General features: G+C 44.1%; 1 protein-coding gene across 1 annotated transcript in view; it reads right to left on the bottom strand.

Annotated features, from left to right (window-relative positions):
* Positions 1 to 1,184: 1,184 nt before the first annotated feature.
* MAP3K9 (mitogen-activated protein kinase kinase kinase 9) overlaps positions 1,185 to 15,059 on the bottom strand; it is a 65,719-nt gene continuing 51,844 nt past the window's right edge. Inside the window, exons 6-11 of the mRNA XM_065403250.1 lie at positions 14,023 to 14,263; positions 12,597 to 12,719; positions 11,445 to 11,598; positions 4,979 to 5,091; positions 3,399 to 4,211; positions 1,185 to 1,666 (exon numbers count right to left, since the gene is read on the bottom strand). Of these exons, the coding sequence (XP_065259322.1) occupies positions 1,185 to 1,666; positions 3,399 to 4,211; positions 4,979 to 5,091; positions 11,445 to 11,598; positions 12,597 to 12,719; positions 14,023 to 14,263 (1,926 nt within the window). The remainder of the gene's footprint in view (positions 1,667 to 3,398; positions 4,212 to 4,978; positions 5,092 to 11,444; positions 11,599 to 12,596; positions 12,720 to 14,022; positions 14,264 to 15,059) is intronic.

Raw genomic sequence — 15,059 nt, 5'->3', positions numbered from 1 at the left:
CTCCATTTGGCAACATGTGGTCAAAAGTAGCAATGGGGATTTGTGCTCTTCCAATTGGCTCTCAGCTTCCTAGCACCTAGCGAATTGTACCTAAGAACTCTATTGGAGATTTGGAGCATCCCAGCTACTGACAAAAGGGCAGAAGAAAAGAGATTAAAGTAGGAAAGACATTAACCCAGGATAAAAGATCTAGGAGTAGGAATAGGATAGGATAAAGAATGGAACTGGTTAGGACTTTAGCTTAATCCAGATACATGTTTTCTACATGATATGAGGCCTCAGTGCCAGATCTGGCTCCCATGGATTTCGATGGAAGCAGGCCATTAGGATTACATACCTGATTTTCCTAGCATTGACAGGGTGAGGAAGAACCTCACTAATAAATACACTGAGTTCTTTCTGCAAGCCAAACATACTGTCTGGTTCCTAATGCTGATGACTTTGTTATACATCATCAGTGTGGAGAGCTTGCTTCTGAGGTCACACAGAACTCAACAGAAAGAGTGAATTACTGTTCTAGCTACAGGTCCACTCATACAAAGGGACTACATTATAGTATATAAATTAGATTAGATGGAATGTGTCAGAGTTCCAGATGAAAACTGCATCTGAGGAACATTTAACAAAGAATTTATTAGAGCCTATAAAATCCAAGCATGTGTGGGCCAGGTGCTTCTGCCGGGGTAGCGGGTAGATGCCAGACCAACCCTGCCATAAGAATGGGATTCAGTGAAGCAAATCTCCAAATATTTGCTATTTCTCCCACTTGGACAGCCTTGGGAAAATACCAAACACCAGTGCCTGATATAGTGTAATACTTGGGATCTCAGGATCCAGGTTAATACTGGGATATATACCAATATACAAACATTTGTCAAGCTCTGTGAGGTCAAATACAGAGACTTTGATATGATCATTTTTGCTTATTGCCATTTCAAACTGCAACAACAAGATAAGGAAGACTACAGAAAATCCCCACAGCAAAAGTCAGCAGCTTTGAGTTGCCCAGTTACATCCAACTGCAGACAAAAATCAGACAGTCAGACAACACATTTTCAATAGAGGCAGCACCATTATATGATCTCAGTAGCATCCCTCCATTTTATCTGTCTTCAAAGTGCATTCTCAGTGCAAGTAGTATGATTGACTCTAAAGGGGCTTACTGCCCCCTAATGGATTTCATGCTAAGACCAGAACTCTTGTTTCAGTTCATACGCTGCAGGTTTGGTTGTTTTAAGTTCAGTTCTGCATAGCGGAACCGTGCTGTCCTGGCTCTGCCCCTCAACATCTATGTCCAATAGCATCCGCTCCTCTACAGGAATACCCACCTGGAAAGGAAGCAGAGCAGGAAGTCCTGGCCTCTCCTCTACAGTGCTGCTGCTACTAGCAAAGCAGGAGTCCAGATTGCTTGGGGTGTCAGTACTTGAACTGTTGGCAGAGGATTCACCCCTGGCTTGGCTGGGGGACACAAACCACCAGGGATCAAGCCGCTGCCGATTGGCAGAAGGGCGTGGCCTTGGCAAGAACTCCAAGGTCTTGGGTCTCTCCAGTGTGGAGTCCTGCTGTGCATTCCAGCGTCTTGGGGTTGGAGGAAAGACAAGGTTGGGGTCTGGCAGGCGAGGGACCTCATTTGGATCTCGGCTTGGGCTGAGAGTTTTTAATACACCTATCCAAAGAGAGAGAGAGAGAGAGAGAGAGAGAAAAGACACATCACTTAGATAGATACCTTAAATAGCTCCAACTTGACTTTAATGCCCAGATATGCTAAAGGCATGTGCAAAAATAAGATAATATGTCCAAAATTCAGAACTGCTCAGTTTTCATCTGAAACACTATATGTGAGGTAGAGCACTGGGAGCTTGGGGGAGCTTTGACCCTTTCCCCCAGAAAATGTTGGTATTGCATTAATAAATATAGGAAACACTAAGCTGAGAATAGAAGTTCCAATGTGGACAAATTATTAAAAGGGGACAAACATAGTTTTCCAAACAACAAAGAAGTCTATGCCCCTGTTGTATTGATTTGAGATAAGGGACTGGTCCACTGGCTCCTGGACTATTCTGGACACACTAGTGAGATACAGCTGCTCCAATGCTATATAATCAGATCACTTAAAGCTCGAGTAGGAAACCTTAATCTTGTCACTCAGTGGTTCTGGGATGCTTCACACTATCATCTTAATGTTCATTTAATGTATTTTAATAGACTATACATAATAAGCATAATGTCTCCTCATATGAATTTGTATATGGTGAAGAATTCCAAAGCAGAATTTATTGTTCAGTAAATGAAGTTTTAAGTTTTCACTAAAGCTATTTTTATGAGCATAAATGACTATGTTAACTTGTATCTCACTACAGACCCTGATACAATAGGCCATTGTCCTGGCAGGCTGCAGTTGTTCTAAGTAGCTACAGCCACTTAGATCAGAGAACAATTCCAGTGTTTCTCCCCCCGTAGTGGTAAGGAATTTGGGATGTTGTGGAGGCTCAGTCCCTGGTAAAGGTTTGGCGGCAGAGCACACCTTGTACTCCCCAACACGAACCCTCTTGCCAATGAACAAAAAGTGGCACCAGCTCAGTCCAGAAGGCCTCACGTCCATTTTTTGGTGGCTTTCAGAATAGAAGTTGCCTTGAAAGCATAAGGGGAACTTAAGGAAGGGTAAAGCGTGAAGGTGGAATCCTCAGGAACGAACAACAGAAGTGACATACTTGGATAATGCCTTTCTGTCCAAGAAACTAATGTAGTAAGCCTCACAATACCCTTTGATGAGGGAAGAGAGACAGAGAGGTTATGTGACTTGCCCAAAGTTGCACAGTGAATCAGTGGTGACACCAGGCCTAAACTGATTAGAGCAGGGGTTCTCAAACTTCATTGCACCACAACTCCCTTCTGACAATCCCAGGAGGGGGAACCGAAGCCTGAGTCTGCTTGAGCTCTGCTGCCCCAGGTGGGGTGGGGAGGCCAAAGCCAAAGCCCCAGGGTTTCAGCCCTAGACAAGGGGCCTGTAACCTGAGCCCTGCCAGCCAGGGCTGAAGCCCTCAGGTTTTGGCTTCAACCCCAGGCAGTGGGGCTTGGGCTTTGGTTTCGGTTTCAGCCCTGTGCCCGAGCAAGTCTAAGCCAGCCCTGGCAACCCCATTAAAGCAGGGTCATGACCCACTTTGGGGTCCCAACCCACAGTTTGAGAACCGCTGGATTAGAGTATTATTTTATTTATTAGTAGTATAAAGGTAATGCCTAGGAGCCTTTGCCACAGACCACTGTGCTAGGTGCTATATAAATACAGAGTATTCACTCTCTCAGTGAACAAAGGCACAAGAGGGAGGGATAGGAGAACCACTGCACTGTCTGGCCTTCATTCTGAAGACTGAGAAAGAGGAGGAGGAGGAGAAACTTACCTGCGCCCAGTGCACCAGTTAAACAGTTACTGGAAGTGCACCCACTGGGAGAGCACCCATTGGCAACCAGTCCAGCCGCTTTGATGGCCCCATCAGAAGGGGTTCGCCTGTGCCCCCTTTGCTGGGCATGGGAAGAGAGAGTCACATGTGTGGGAGTCAGGGATTGGTTGGGGTCCTGCTTGAACCTCTCAATGCGTATATTGACCAGCGGGTTGGTAACTACTGGCAAGGGAGCCTTGACTGTCACAGGGCTGACGGGCATCTCATACACCACAATCTCATCACTGTCTGAGCGCAGCAGAGAGCGGGTGGAGTTACATTCAGAAATGGAAGACAGGGAGAGGAGTGTCAATGAGGTGGATGGCTCGCCCAGCAGCAACAGGGGGTCCTCTTTCTTGAAGAGCTTCCGGGAAGGTGGGCTGGTGCTTCTGCGTGGGCGCCCAGCCCGCTGGAAAATACTGTCGCGCTTCTTCTTCTCCTCCTTGGGTGGTTCCAGCTCATCCTGGGTCAGCAACTGGCACTTGCCTGCCTCCAACAGATCAAAGCCCAGGCCTGCAGCAGCCAGCACTGCTCCACAACCGAGCAAGGCAACCTCCCACCGCTTATGCTGGGAGCCACCCCGCTTAAGGCTATTGGTCGGGGTGAGCTGAGGGGTGCTTGTAGCAGAATTCATGGGGGTGGACTCCTCATTGGCATCACTGGGTGGGCCATCCAAGTCTCCGCTCTTCTGAAATGGGATGCAGAGGTACGATGGGGTGCGCCCAGGTGAAGGGTGCGTTTCGTCTCCATTAAGACACTCGCTGTCCTCATCCTCTGCAAAGCAAATGAAAAATACTTTGTGTTGGCATAACATTTTCACCAGAGAATCACAACATGCCTTACAAACATGAATGGATTAAGCTTCACAAAGCATGCAAAGGAGGAAATGCCTTCATCTAAGCACTAACTGTTTAACCATAGTCAAATGTGAATAGGCTCTTCTGTCCAAGCTAGGCAATCCAAGACTGCACAAAAAGCTGGCCCTTGTGGATGTGAATCCAGCTCGCAAAGCTGGTGCAGGCTGGGAGCACTGAAAAGGTGCTGACCAAGAGTAGCATTTCTGAAAAGAGCTCCTCAGCCCTCCCAGCTGCAGTAGATTTACACATAAGGACATGTTTAGAAAGGTAGGGAAGGAGACAAGAACCACTCCCACAGTACTTCCTGTAAGTGATCTACCCCTATATTGCAGCACCCAAATATCCTTTCCCAACAGCATTATTAACAAGAAAGATCACAAAGTTTCTGAGGAGTGCAGAGCTACCACAGAGAACAGAGAGCTGGTCAGTGGTTTTGAGAGGTTTGGGGTAAGAACTGGTGAGCTGCAGAGTGAGAGAGAGTGAGTGTGGAGAGATGGGAGGGGAGTGAACACACACAGAAAATCCAAAAGGCGAGATGAGAAAGAGGGCATTCCTTGTGGACATTAAGGTGAAATAGCGAGCCACCAAAGTGAAGACATTGGAGTAAGATGCCTTGGATGAAAAGAATTGCTCACGCAGGGATGCGTGCACGTGCGTGAAATAAACTACGTGGTCTGCCCTTACCCATCTCTGCTAGGCTGGTGAATCCTGGCAAGGCAGGTGTAGTTCTCTGGACCTTCCCTAGGTTTGGAGCACTAGATGACCATTGTTTGTATCCATCTACCAGAGACTTCAGGCTGGAGGAGGAAAAGACAGGGAAAAAATATGTATTACACAAGACTAATATAACTGAGTTCAAAAAAAGAATTAAATAAGTTAATGAAGGATGGCTAATAGCCATTGATGAACCTAAGATAATCAGGGATGCAACCCCATGCTCTAGGCATCCCTGAACCTCTGACTGCTAGAACCTGAGACTGGGGATGGATCACTTGATGAATTGGTTCTGTTCACTCCCTCTGAAGCATCTGGCACTGATCACTGTCAGAAGACAGGCTACTAAGCTAGATGGACCATTGGTCTGACCCAGTATGGCCATTCTTATGATTCTTCTCCCCTACATTTCCAAATACTATTCTATTTAGGACTGCAAGCCTGGGCCAATTCATCTCCACATAGACAGAGCTAATGCCCTCCTGAAGTAAGACATTTTGAAACAATGACATGTTTCCACCACTAAAGAAAAAAAATGAAAAAGCATCTCTCCTACTGTACTGACAGTGTGGCAAGCACAGGGATGTCTGCTGAGAGTCAATGATGTGTGGGGGTGCAGGACTTTACAAAATACCATTTTAGCGGAACGTGCAGAGGCAATTATAGAAGATACAGAAACTAAGCAAAACTCAGTTCTTTTACCAAAATGTTGCAACTCCCATCTTAAGGCAGGTACAACAATATATATCGAGCAAAGAAAATTAATTAATCTCCAAGAATATTTCAGCATAAAACAAAGCAATAATGAAAGCTGAAAATCACTGCAGGGAATGGGATGTGCCAAGGTCATGCCTTGTATATTTAACCCTTTCCAAAAAAACAATTTTAGAGCAACCAGTTAACAGTGATAATAGTCAAACATGTAACACCAGTGCACCTTGGAATGACTATATTATAGACCCAACAGTCAATGCACCCATATACTGTATAATTGTATCGTTCATTTTCTTCTAAATATGGGCCAGGACTAAAAGCTCTAATCCAAACTCAAACTTTAGGGGAGTTAGGATCTGCAGCCAAACTTTTTGTGGCCCAGATGGATCTTTATTTTCTATCCACACAAGCTTGTTACATCACATTGTTTACTTCCTAGGGCCACTGTCAAGCCACTGAGAATGTTGGAACTTTCAGTGGTGTAACTTTTTGGCACATCAGCAAGGATATCAGCACCCATTAATTGTCTTGTACTATCTGGACTTGTAGATTTGAAATGACTCCCTTCAAACTTCTAAAGTTATACACGTCACAGCTTAGGTGAAAAGCTAAGACCCAGCTAAGAAAGTCAGAAGCTGAGAGAGAGGAGATCTAACCATGCCAGTAAGTCAAGGTCAGCAATCTCACTGTACTATGGATGTGTACAAATTAACTCAATGGGCTGGGAAAGAGCATGTTTAATGGTCAGAGAATGAGAATGCAGATCAGGAGATCTGGGTTATATTCCTAGCTGTGTTGTTAACTTGTGTGATCTTGGGGAAAGTCACAATTCTCCTGTGCTTGTTTCACAAATCTATAAAATGGGAATGATACTGACCTCCTTCTGGGGTTCTCATGAAGCTTAATTCATTACTGGAGGCACTCTGCACTTTTTAGTGCCTTTCACCTAGGATCTGGATCTCAAAGTATTATTATTACAGATTTCATTGTGGGAGTATGGATTTCCTTTACTCTCTAGTTAATTAAGGTGCTCCTGTAGTTCACCGGACAGAGGACTATCTTTTTGGAGCAAGATTGCAAAGTCTACACTTGATTTTGCACATGATCAGTTGGGTGATGACTGTTGTATTACCTTAGAACCACAAATATTTCCAATTTAGGGGCATAGTTTTAAATTACATTAAAAGCATTCTGTTCTCATCGGTCTTGAGATATTATCATTCTTCCACATTAATCACTCCCACTAGAGTGTGTGCAATATCCTGCCATGAGTTTGAATCCAGTCAGCGCAATGTTGATCTTATGCCCCAATGGAAGGCGTCCATGTGACTTAGCAACAAGAGTGTGACTGATGGGGTGACCTATACAAGGACAAAATTCTATGTCATGATTTATTCATCCCAAGATGTGCTGTAACTATGTGATAAAACAACCTGGTAGCTTTAGTTATATTTAAGCATCCCATCTATATATACACCTGGATAAATAAACACAGAGAAGGAGACATTAAGGAATGGATAGATGGTGAATGCAAGCAAAAAGAAGAGGGAGCACTATGCTCACCCCAAAGGTAAATGCCAAGGTCTTTTATAAGGTATATAGACAATTAGTATGGAGTCTTTCTCCATGGAGTTGGAAGGGTATGTACTAGGTTCTCAATGTATACAGACAGTAAACAGCAAAACAGTGAATAATGCACAACTATTGTCAGTCTAGCCTTCACCTTCGTCCTGATATCCCTGAAGATTACAGGGGTGTTCTGGGCTGCCCTTTGTGGCACAGCACGACACATCAACTTCTTCTGCTTCTCTATGCCTCCTTCTAGACACAGCTTCCTTCATAAAAAAGCAGAGGTCGAAGATTCATTGGCACTGAAAGTGAGCCTTACTTTGAATATGAAGACTAGGAGTGATCAGAATAATTCCAAGACTTTGCTGAAGTTGACTAATTATTATTTTCACCTCATTCTTACATTCTTTTACCATTTCACTCCCATCCAAATTACAAACATTGCTACCCACAGTCCCTGCAGGCCTGACAAGGAGACTGCTGCACAACATACACGCCACTAGGGTGCGCTTGAAAGCAGTTCAATATATATATTCCACTTGCTAAAGCACATCACCTCTGGAACAGTACTAGTTGACAGCACTAGCAGCCAAACTACCTACTTTACCCCCCCACCCTGGCACCTTTTGCGTGGGGCAGGGGGGGAAATCTAGGTTTAGATTTTTTCAGTAGCCTATTTGGGTGGGAAAGTTGATAGGGTATTCATATATTTATGTTATGAGAAAGTAGTAACTACATTTGTCCTCCTCAGCCTCCCTTCCCACTAGAAAACCCATTATCCTTCTCCTTGGGAATTCCTACAAGCTCCTTCTTTAGCCTGTGAGTTGATTAGATCTTATTTGGTCAGTAAATTGCCAAACGTGTAATGGGATCCTTAATAATGTCTCATCTGAAAGAGAGAGTCTCCAACAGTACACTGTCCTTTAAACACCATGCTGGGGCATTGGTACAGTCCTGACGCAGGAAAGTGTGTCTGCTACTGAATTTCCAACACCACTTTTTGCAGGAAAAGGATTTTCTTTGAAAGTCTCTCATCTATGTATTGATCAGGTTATGTCCTGCTTGGCTTGCGAGATCTGAAAGGGATCACAGCTCAAGGGCCTATAGCTACCATAAATCCATAAATGTCACCTTCAGTCCAACAGAACATTAAAATCACACAAACACTAACAACCCAACTGCGGGTGTGAAAACCTGAAAGTGTCTATCCCTAGACAGAACAAAAATCTCCCATGTCACAACAGCAGGCTGAGGCCAGGTCACTATCAGCTGACTTGATGTAGTGGGGCTCAGAATTAGAAGACTAAGGGTTTCCATCAGACACCCTAAAGTAAATATCACAAACTCACAATGTAAATGTCATGACGTTGTTCCAAGTTATGTTCAGCCTTAATCAGTCCCTGCCAGTTCAGCATATCAGCCTGTTATCAGGTATGCATATCTCTGCAGTTCATAGACAAACTTTAAAAGGATAAAAATAATCACTGTCATTTTTCAGCGACTGGCTTTATATATATAAACCTGAATTTAGAGTGCAGGTTTTTGTTTTTTTCCCTCCCCCAAGAGCTCTGGCTACCAGCCCCAGGTAGCTGGGGCTCGTGCAAAAGGAACATGCACACCCGGGAGGTGGGGATAAAAAGGACAGCCAGAGCCTCACCACCCAGGCTCAGGTTCTCCTTCCCCCTCCCTCAATCTCACAGGGAGGCAACCTGGGCTCTCCTTCTTCCCCCCAGCCAATCCCTCACCTGGAGGTGGCAGGGCTCCAGCTGTCAGCCCTGGGGTGGCAGCAGCAGCACAGAAGTAAGGGTGGCAATGAGGCACTAAGTCTGCTGTGAAAAGTGATATTGACAAATATCACTTTTCACATTGCCACCCTTACTTCTCTGCTGCTGCTGGCATGGCGCTGCCTTCAGAGCTGAGCACCAGTGAGCAGCTGATGCTCTCCGCTCTGCCTTCAGAGCTGGGTGGCGGTAAATGTATTTGTGTTGGGGGGTGGGAGGGGAGAGGGGGAGTCTAGCTTCAACTTCCAGCCATTGAAGTTATATCTTTCACTGATAAATTGAAGAGCTCATTATCAAACATTTGATCACCATGTAAGTACATATATGGTAATCAAGTCCTCCCATAACCTCCTCTTTATTAAGCTAAAGAGATTGAGCTCCTTGAGTCTATCACTATAATACGGGTCTTTTAATCCTTTAATCATTCTCGTGGCTCTTCCCTAAACCCTCTCCAATTTATCAACTTGTTACTGTGACTTGTTTTTTTTTTTTAAATCCCTGTTGGAAAAGATATGGCAAAGGATAAAGGAGATAAGGATTCAAGATGCCTTGGCAGAGAGCTATGTAGGCAACTGAAATGACAAGAATGTTGCTAGCCAGGATTAAAGAGCACTAGCACAGCTCTGTGGGAAAAGCTTCAAGGGAATTTTTCACCTATGTCTGCCACTTAAGTGAGTGAGCCTTAAAATTTACCTTTAACTAACCACAAAGAAAATAAAAATGGGGAATGTGCCTCAGAGTGACTGCAGCTTATTGCAGCTCTGTTTGCTTTAAAGAGCCTCTCAGTCTGGCATGATTTCAATGAGCAGCAAGGGCTCATCATATATTCACTTCATTGCCCATTCAGCAAAACAGTCACCATGTTCCAGATGCTGCTCTGTACAATGCTGTAACCTTACTGAGTTCCTCTGTAAGAGATGAGCAGTCAGTCACAGAGATAGCATCTCAGTTTTGCAGGGAACAGGATTAAGTTAATTTCAACCACTTTTAGCAAACTGGCAAATCCCATCCTCCTAGCTCCCTGTGCACAATAGATGCTTCACCCTTTCCAGCTGTTGTTTTGCAGGGGAAGAAGTGGAAGAGAAGAAGAGGTTTTAGAATCATAGAATATCAGGGTTGGAAGAGACCTCAGGAGGTCATCTAGTCCAATCCCCTGCTCAAAGCAGGACCAACACCAACTAAATCAGAGTTCCAACTCTCTCAGGGTTCCAACAAAAGGCTTCTGGACTTCAAGGCAGAAGCATTTTTCTACCATCAACATTTTTTCCTCCACCTTTTAAATGTAATGCTGGTGAAAGACATGGGACTATGTGATAAATAAAGGAATTAATTCTCAAGAGTTATCTACAGAAAAGATACAGCCTGAGCAGTGGCCATGCAAGCTCTCTCCACACTGCCCTGCTAATTTGCCTCAAAAGCCTGGGCTAGAAAGACCACCGTTTAAGGGAGATTGTAATTTAATTTCCATGGACCATTCAATCCTTGGCTTTTCTGCAGGGGACAATCAATGCCAATTTTGGTGGGCAGGTTTGTTATATGGACACTTGTCTTCCAGGAATTTGGCAAACTAACAGACACCAGACTCATTTCAGATAGGCTACTGACCAGCTATCAGATTTTTTCCCCCACTACAAATCTGGGCTGCGTCCAGACTAGCAACCTAGGGGTGAAAGGCTCTATATCCAAACTTCAAACCTATGAGGCATCAAGTCACCTCAGATTTTTTAATCATATCATTAAAAATAAATACTAATCTTTTAAGCAGCATCACAAAAATGCTGAGGTTTGAATCCTGGTATACAGTCTTCACGTAAGACTGGAACCACAGAGTAGAAATCAACAGCAGCAGACTTGGCACAACATCTCTACAAGTATACATATACTTTTTAAAAAGGCTGAAAAAATATCTACCTGGCTCCTCTAGTCCCAGCTTAATACTACTACACAAGAGAAGGAAAATGTGTATTCAAAGGGTGTAAATATGAAGGATGGAGAAGAATATTTCAGGGTAGTCCAAAGGGGGTATAATTAGAAGCTGGAGGATATCGAGCTACAGAAAATTTAGACTGAATATCAGGAAAAGACTAAAACTACCCTGGACAAAGTACTGGAAAGCACACTGAAAAGAACAGCGCTGCACTGGACCTCCTGAGGATGGATTAGATGTGACTTTACCTGTTTCTTCTATCTCTAATGTCTGTGAGACAATGGATAAATAATTATTTCAGCTGAAAATTGTGGCAGATCTGCAGGACAGAGATGGAGTTTTACCAGGCAGCCCTTCTGAGAACCAAGTGCTCATAAGCAGCTTTAAAGTTCAGAAAACTTTGGCCATTCACACTTCCCCCGGACCCAGTCCTATTTGTTCTTACCCATCTTCTCCTGCAGCTAACTCCTTATGACAAAGAGAACTTGGTCCCCAGGTACGCCCTTTCTTCTTCTGGCTTCTCTTCTCTTCCTCCTCTCCTTCCTCCTTCTGTAAGACTGAGTTGCATCCCCATGCTTTGCTGCTTTCGCCAGGTGTCACTATGGAAACCAATAAGGGGGGGGAGGAGAAAGGATGGGCACGTAGGGCAGGAAAAACACAAAATGCTGCCTGCACCTCTTGAGTGGCAATGTAGCACTCTTCAGCACTGGTGAAAAGAGAAGCAAAGCACAATGCTACAGACCCTGAAGGAAATGTATTAACACTACTTAACCAACCACCTGAAGAGTGTGAAGTGCTCACCAACATCAAACAATTTAGCCACACAACACCCATATGACACAGATAAATTTGTTTTAATCCTTATTTTAGAGATGGAGAAACTGGCACAGAGGTTAAGTAGCTTGCCTAGGGGTCACACAGGAAATCAGTGGCAAAGTAGGGAATAGAACACAAACCCAAAAGAGGTTTGGCAAAGGCAATGGCTGTGTAATCCTCCCTCATCATGCCTCAACTCTGAGCTGGAAAGAGCACCTTGAGAGGCCTTCATAGCCTATTTAATCCTTGGATTCTCTTCTAAAACTGCCAACAAGAGAACAGAAATCCAACTCTCATGATGCTGAGACCCACACTAATCACTAAGCAACACTGCCTTCATATTGCCCCTGTAAGGTCTCCACTTCCTGGCTGCTTGTTATGACAGGGCCACATTCCCACACCAATTGCTTTCATTTTTCTTGAAATGTTTTTACCAAACAATTTCCATTCCTTTGCCACACACTTCTCTTTCAGCCTATCCAGCTGATCCACCTCAAAAATACATTCTGAACTTGCAAATATATTCCATACATTCAGTTATAGCAAGCAGGCTGTATCCCCGAGAAATATACTTTCAATCAATCAGCAAGTGCCCAGAAACACAAACAAGTGAAGTTCAATTTCTGGGAGAAGGAACATTCCCCACCCTCACTCTCCACAGTTAGGCTTAATTCAGGAACGTTTATAATCCTTTCCTAAACAAGGCTCACAACACCCCACTGCAGCGCCTGCTAGACATATTATATTCTTCCCAAGTTCAATGTTATAGCAAGCTCCTTACACTGTATGGCCCTGAGTCTGGGAATGATGGTAGGACTTGCAGGAGGACTGGAACAACTACTGATCAAGCTTTTCCTTTTGTCCATGGTTGGAGATGCTTGTACAGTGAATTTGTGCTGGAAATCTGTTTAAAAAAAAAAATCACAATTAAAATACTCATTCACGAACCACAACAAAAAAGATTATTAATTCTTTCTAGTACCTTTGCAGAATGGCACCAGTGTTTCAGTGCATCTTTGCAAGCACATAAACCCCCAATTTGCACACACACCTAACGCAGCCTGAAGATTAGCGCTTTGCATCTGGACATACAACTGCAAAGGACGCATATAAATGTGTCTAGTGGGGGACTGACATTCCTACCCATATGTACCTGCATAATTTTTCAGGTAAAATCCTTTTCATCTCATTTCCCAAAGAGACTTATGGGGCAAGCAAAAATTCATGAAACAAATGTTTACCATCTTATTAAAGATGGTTATTATTAAAAATATAATCTACCACCATCACTCTCCCCAACCCTCAGTCTCCCTTCGGAGACAGAGTTAACAGTGCAGTACATGTTAAGAACCATCTATAACAAGGCTGCCGACTCTGGGTGAATTATATAATCAAACACATGCAGCTTTCGGTTTCTCGCCAGTTTGGAACTCCCCAAGCAATTTCCACATTCAGTACTCACTCTTATCACAATGGACTCACTACTCAATTGACAGCCATCCTCATTCTCCCACCCACTTCCCCAACTGTTGACCAACCAAGTGACATTTTCCATCCAGTCTTGAGGGAATAAAGCAGCAGTTTAATTCTGTATTTATGTGCTAAATAGTAGTGTTAAGAAGTTGAGTGCTGTAGTCCTCATAATCTTCCCTTAGCTACCCAACATGACTCTCAAAGTCCCAAGGTCATTTCCCACACCAGCAGTGCAATGGGCTATGGTTGCTGTTCTGATATCAAATATACCCATATCAGCTTTATTTAACAATAAGACGACCCCAGAGTAGACACTTCCAACATTTTCAGGTACTGCCTTCAATAAAAGTGGGCATTTGGGGTATTGTTGAACTAAATGTTGCATTGGTAGTTAAAATTAATATTTTGCTTTAAAGTGAACTTCCCGATACCAGCTGCAGACTAGTGATGTGTGCTATAAACACTCAAACATTCAACAATCCTCTTTAACCACATCCTTACCCTTTGGACAATGTTAGTCATAGTGCATCCTATTGTTACCATTTCCTATGTTTTTCCCTATAACCACTGACCTTTAATTCCTTGATGCCAAAGAGGTTGGGATTTCTTAAGGCACATCTTGTGACCATCCAATGGGCCATTCTATGATTGCAGGCACAAAGGAGCTACATTTAACAGAAACTCCTTTGGCACAAGAGGACCCTTCTACCACCCGGCACTACAGCACCACTGACCTGAAGGGAGGCTGATGCGATTGCCATCTTTCAACTTAAGACGGTTCTTCTTGAACTTGCCTATGCGCTTCTTCACCCGAGGCTTCTCCTGGCACAGCTGGTGGATGATGATGTTGAGCTCCCTTTCTAGGATGTCAATCTCACGCTCCGCCAACTCCTGCTCCCGCCGCCGCAGCAGCTCCTCATGGTTCTTCTGCTGGAGTGCAGCACGGGTCAGCTCCTCCTCCCATGTGCGCAGCTCCTGCAGGGAGGAAAGAGAATTCCGTTTATATCCATTTGTTCTGGTGCTAACATTGTCCCTTAACTTCAGTAACTCCTCTCTCTCTCGTGTTTATCCCTCTAACGTATATTAACGGAACTGGCACATGAAATTGCCAGTCCTATAGCAAAGGATTTTTAATGAATCCATAAACTCGGGGGATGTAAACTATGCCTGGAATATTGCTAATATAGCACCTATTTTTAAGAAAGGAAACCACAGGCCCATTAGTTTGACCTCAATTGTATGCAAGTTATTGGAACAAATTTTTAAAAACAAAGTAGTTAAGGACAGAGGTAAATGGTAACTGGGATAAAATACAACATTGTTTTACAAAAGGTAGATTGTGACAGACCAACATGATCTCTTTCTTTGAGAAGATCACCAATTTTCTAGACGAAAGAAATGCAGTAGATCTAATTCCACATGCTGGGCTCCTGCTTTCCCCCACCCATTCCTGTATCCCCTTCTGTTCCCCATCCCTTCCTCTCCACGCCTCCCTCCTCCCAACAGGCACTCATGGTTGTAGAGGAAACAGGCTGGCACTAGGACCCAGGAGATGGCGTTCAGCTGCTGAGGCAAGACCCAGAGCGCAGGGAAAAGCTGCTCTGACCTGTTCTGTCCACTCCCCATGAGCCAAAACATGCCAGGGAGCAGGGTCGGGGCGCATTTTTCCCAGAGTCCCCCAATTGGCCGGGGGCCTGGGGCCTGTCAGCCCAGTGGCTAATCTGCCACTGTGGAGGAGGACCGGAATATCCTACAAGATTACCTTGAAAAC

The sequence above is a fragment of the Emys orbicularis genome, chromosome 4, assembly GCF_028017835.1.
Source record: "Emys orbicularis isolate rEmyOrb1 chromosome 4, rEmyOrb1.hap1, whole genome shotgun sequence".
NCBI classification, from domain to species: Eukaryota; Metazoa; Chordata; order Testudines; family Emydidae; genus Emys; species Emys orbicularis.
The sequence above is the reverse complement of the archived record's forward strand: the minus strand, read 5'-3'. Positions and strand labels throughout refer to the sequence as shown.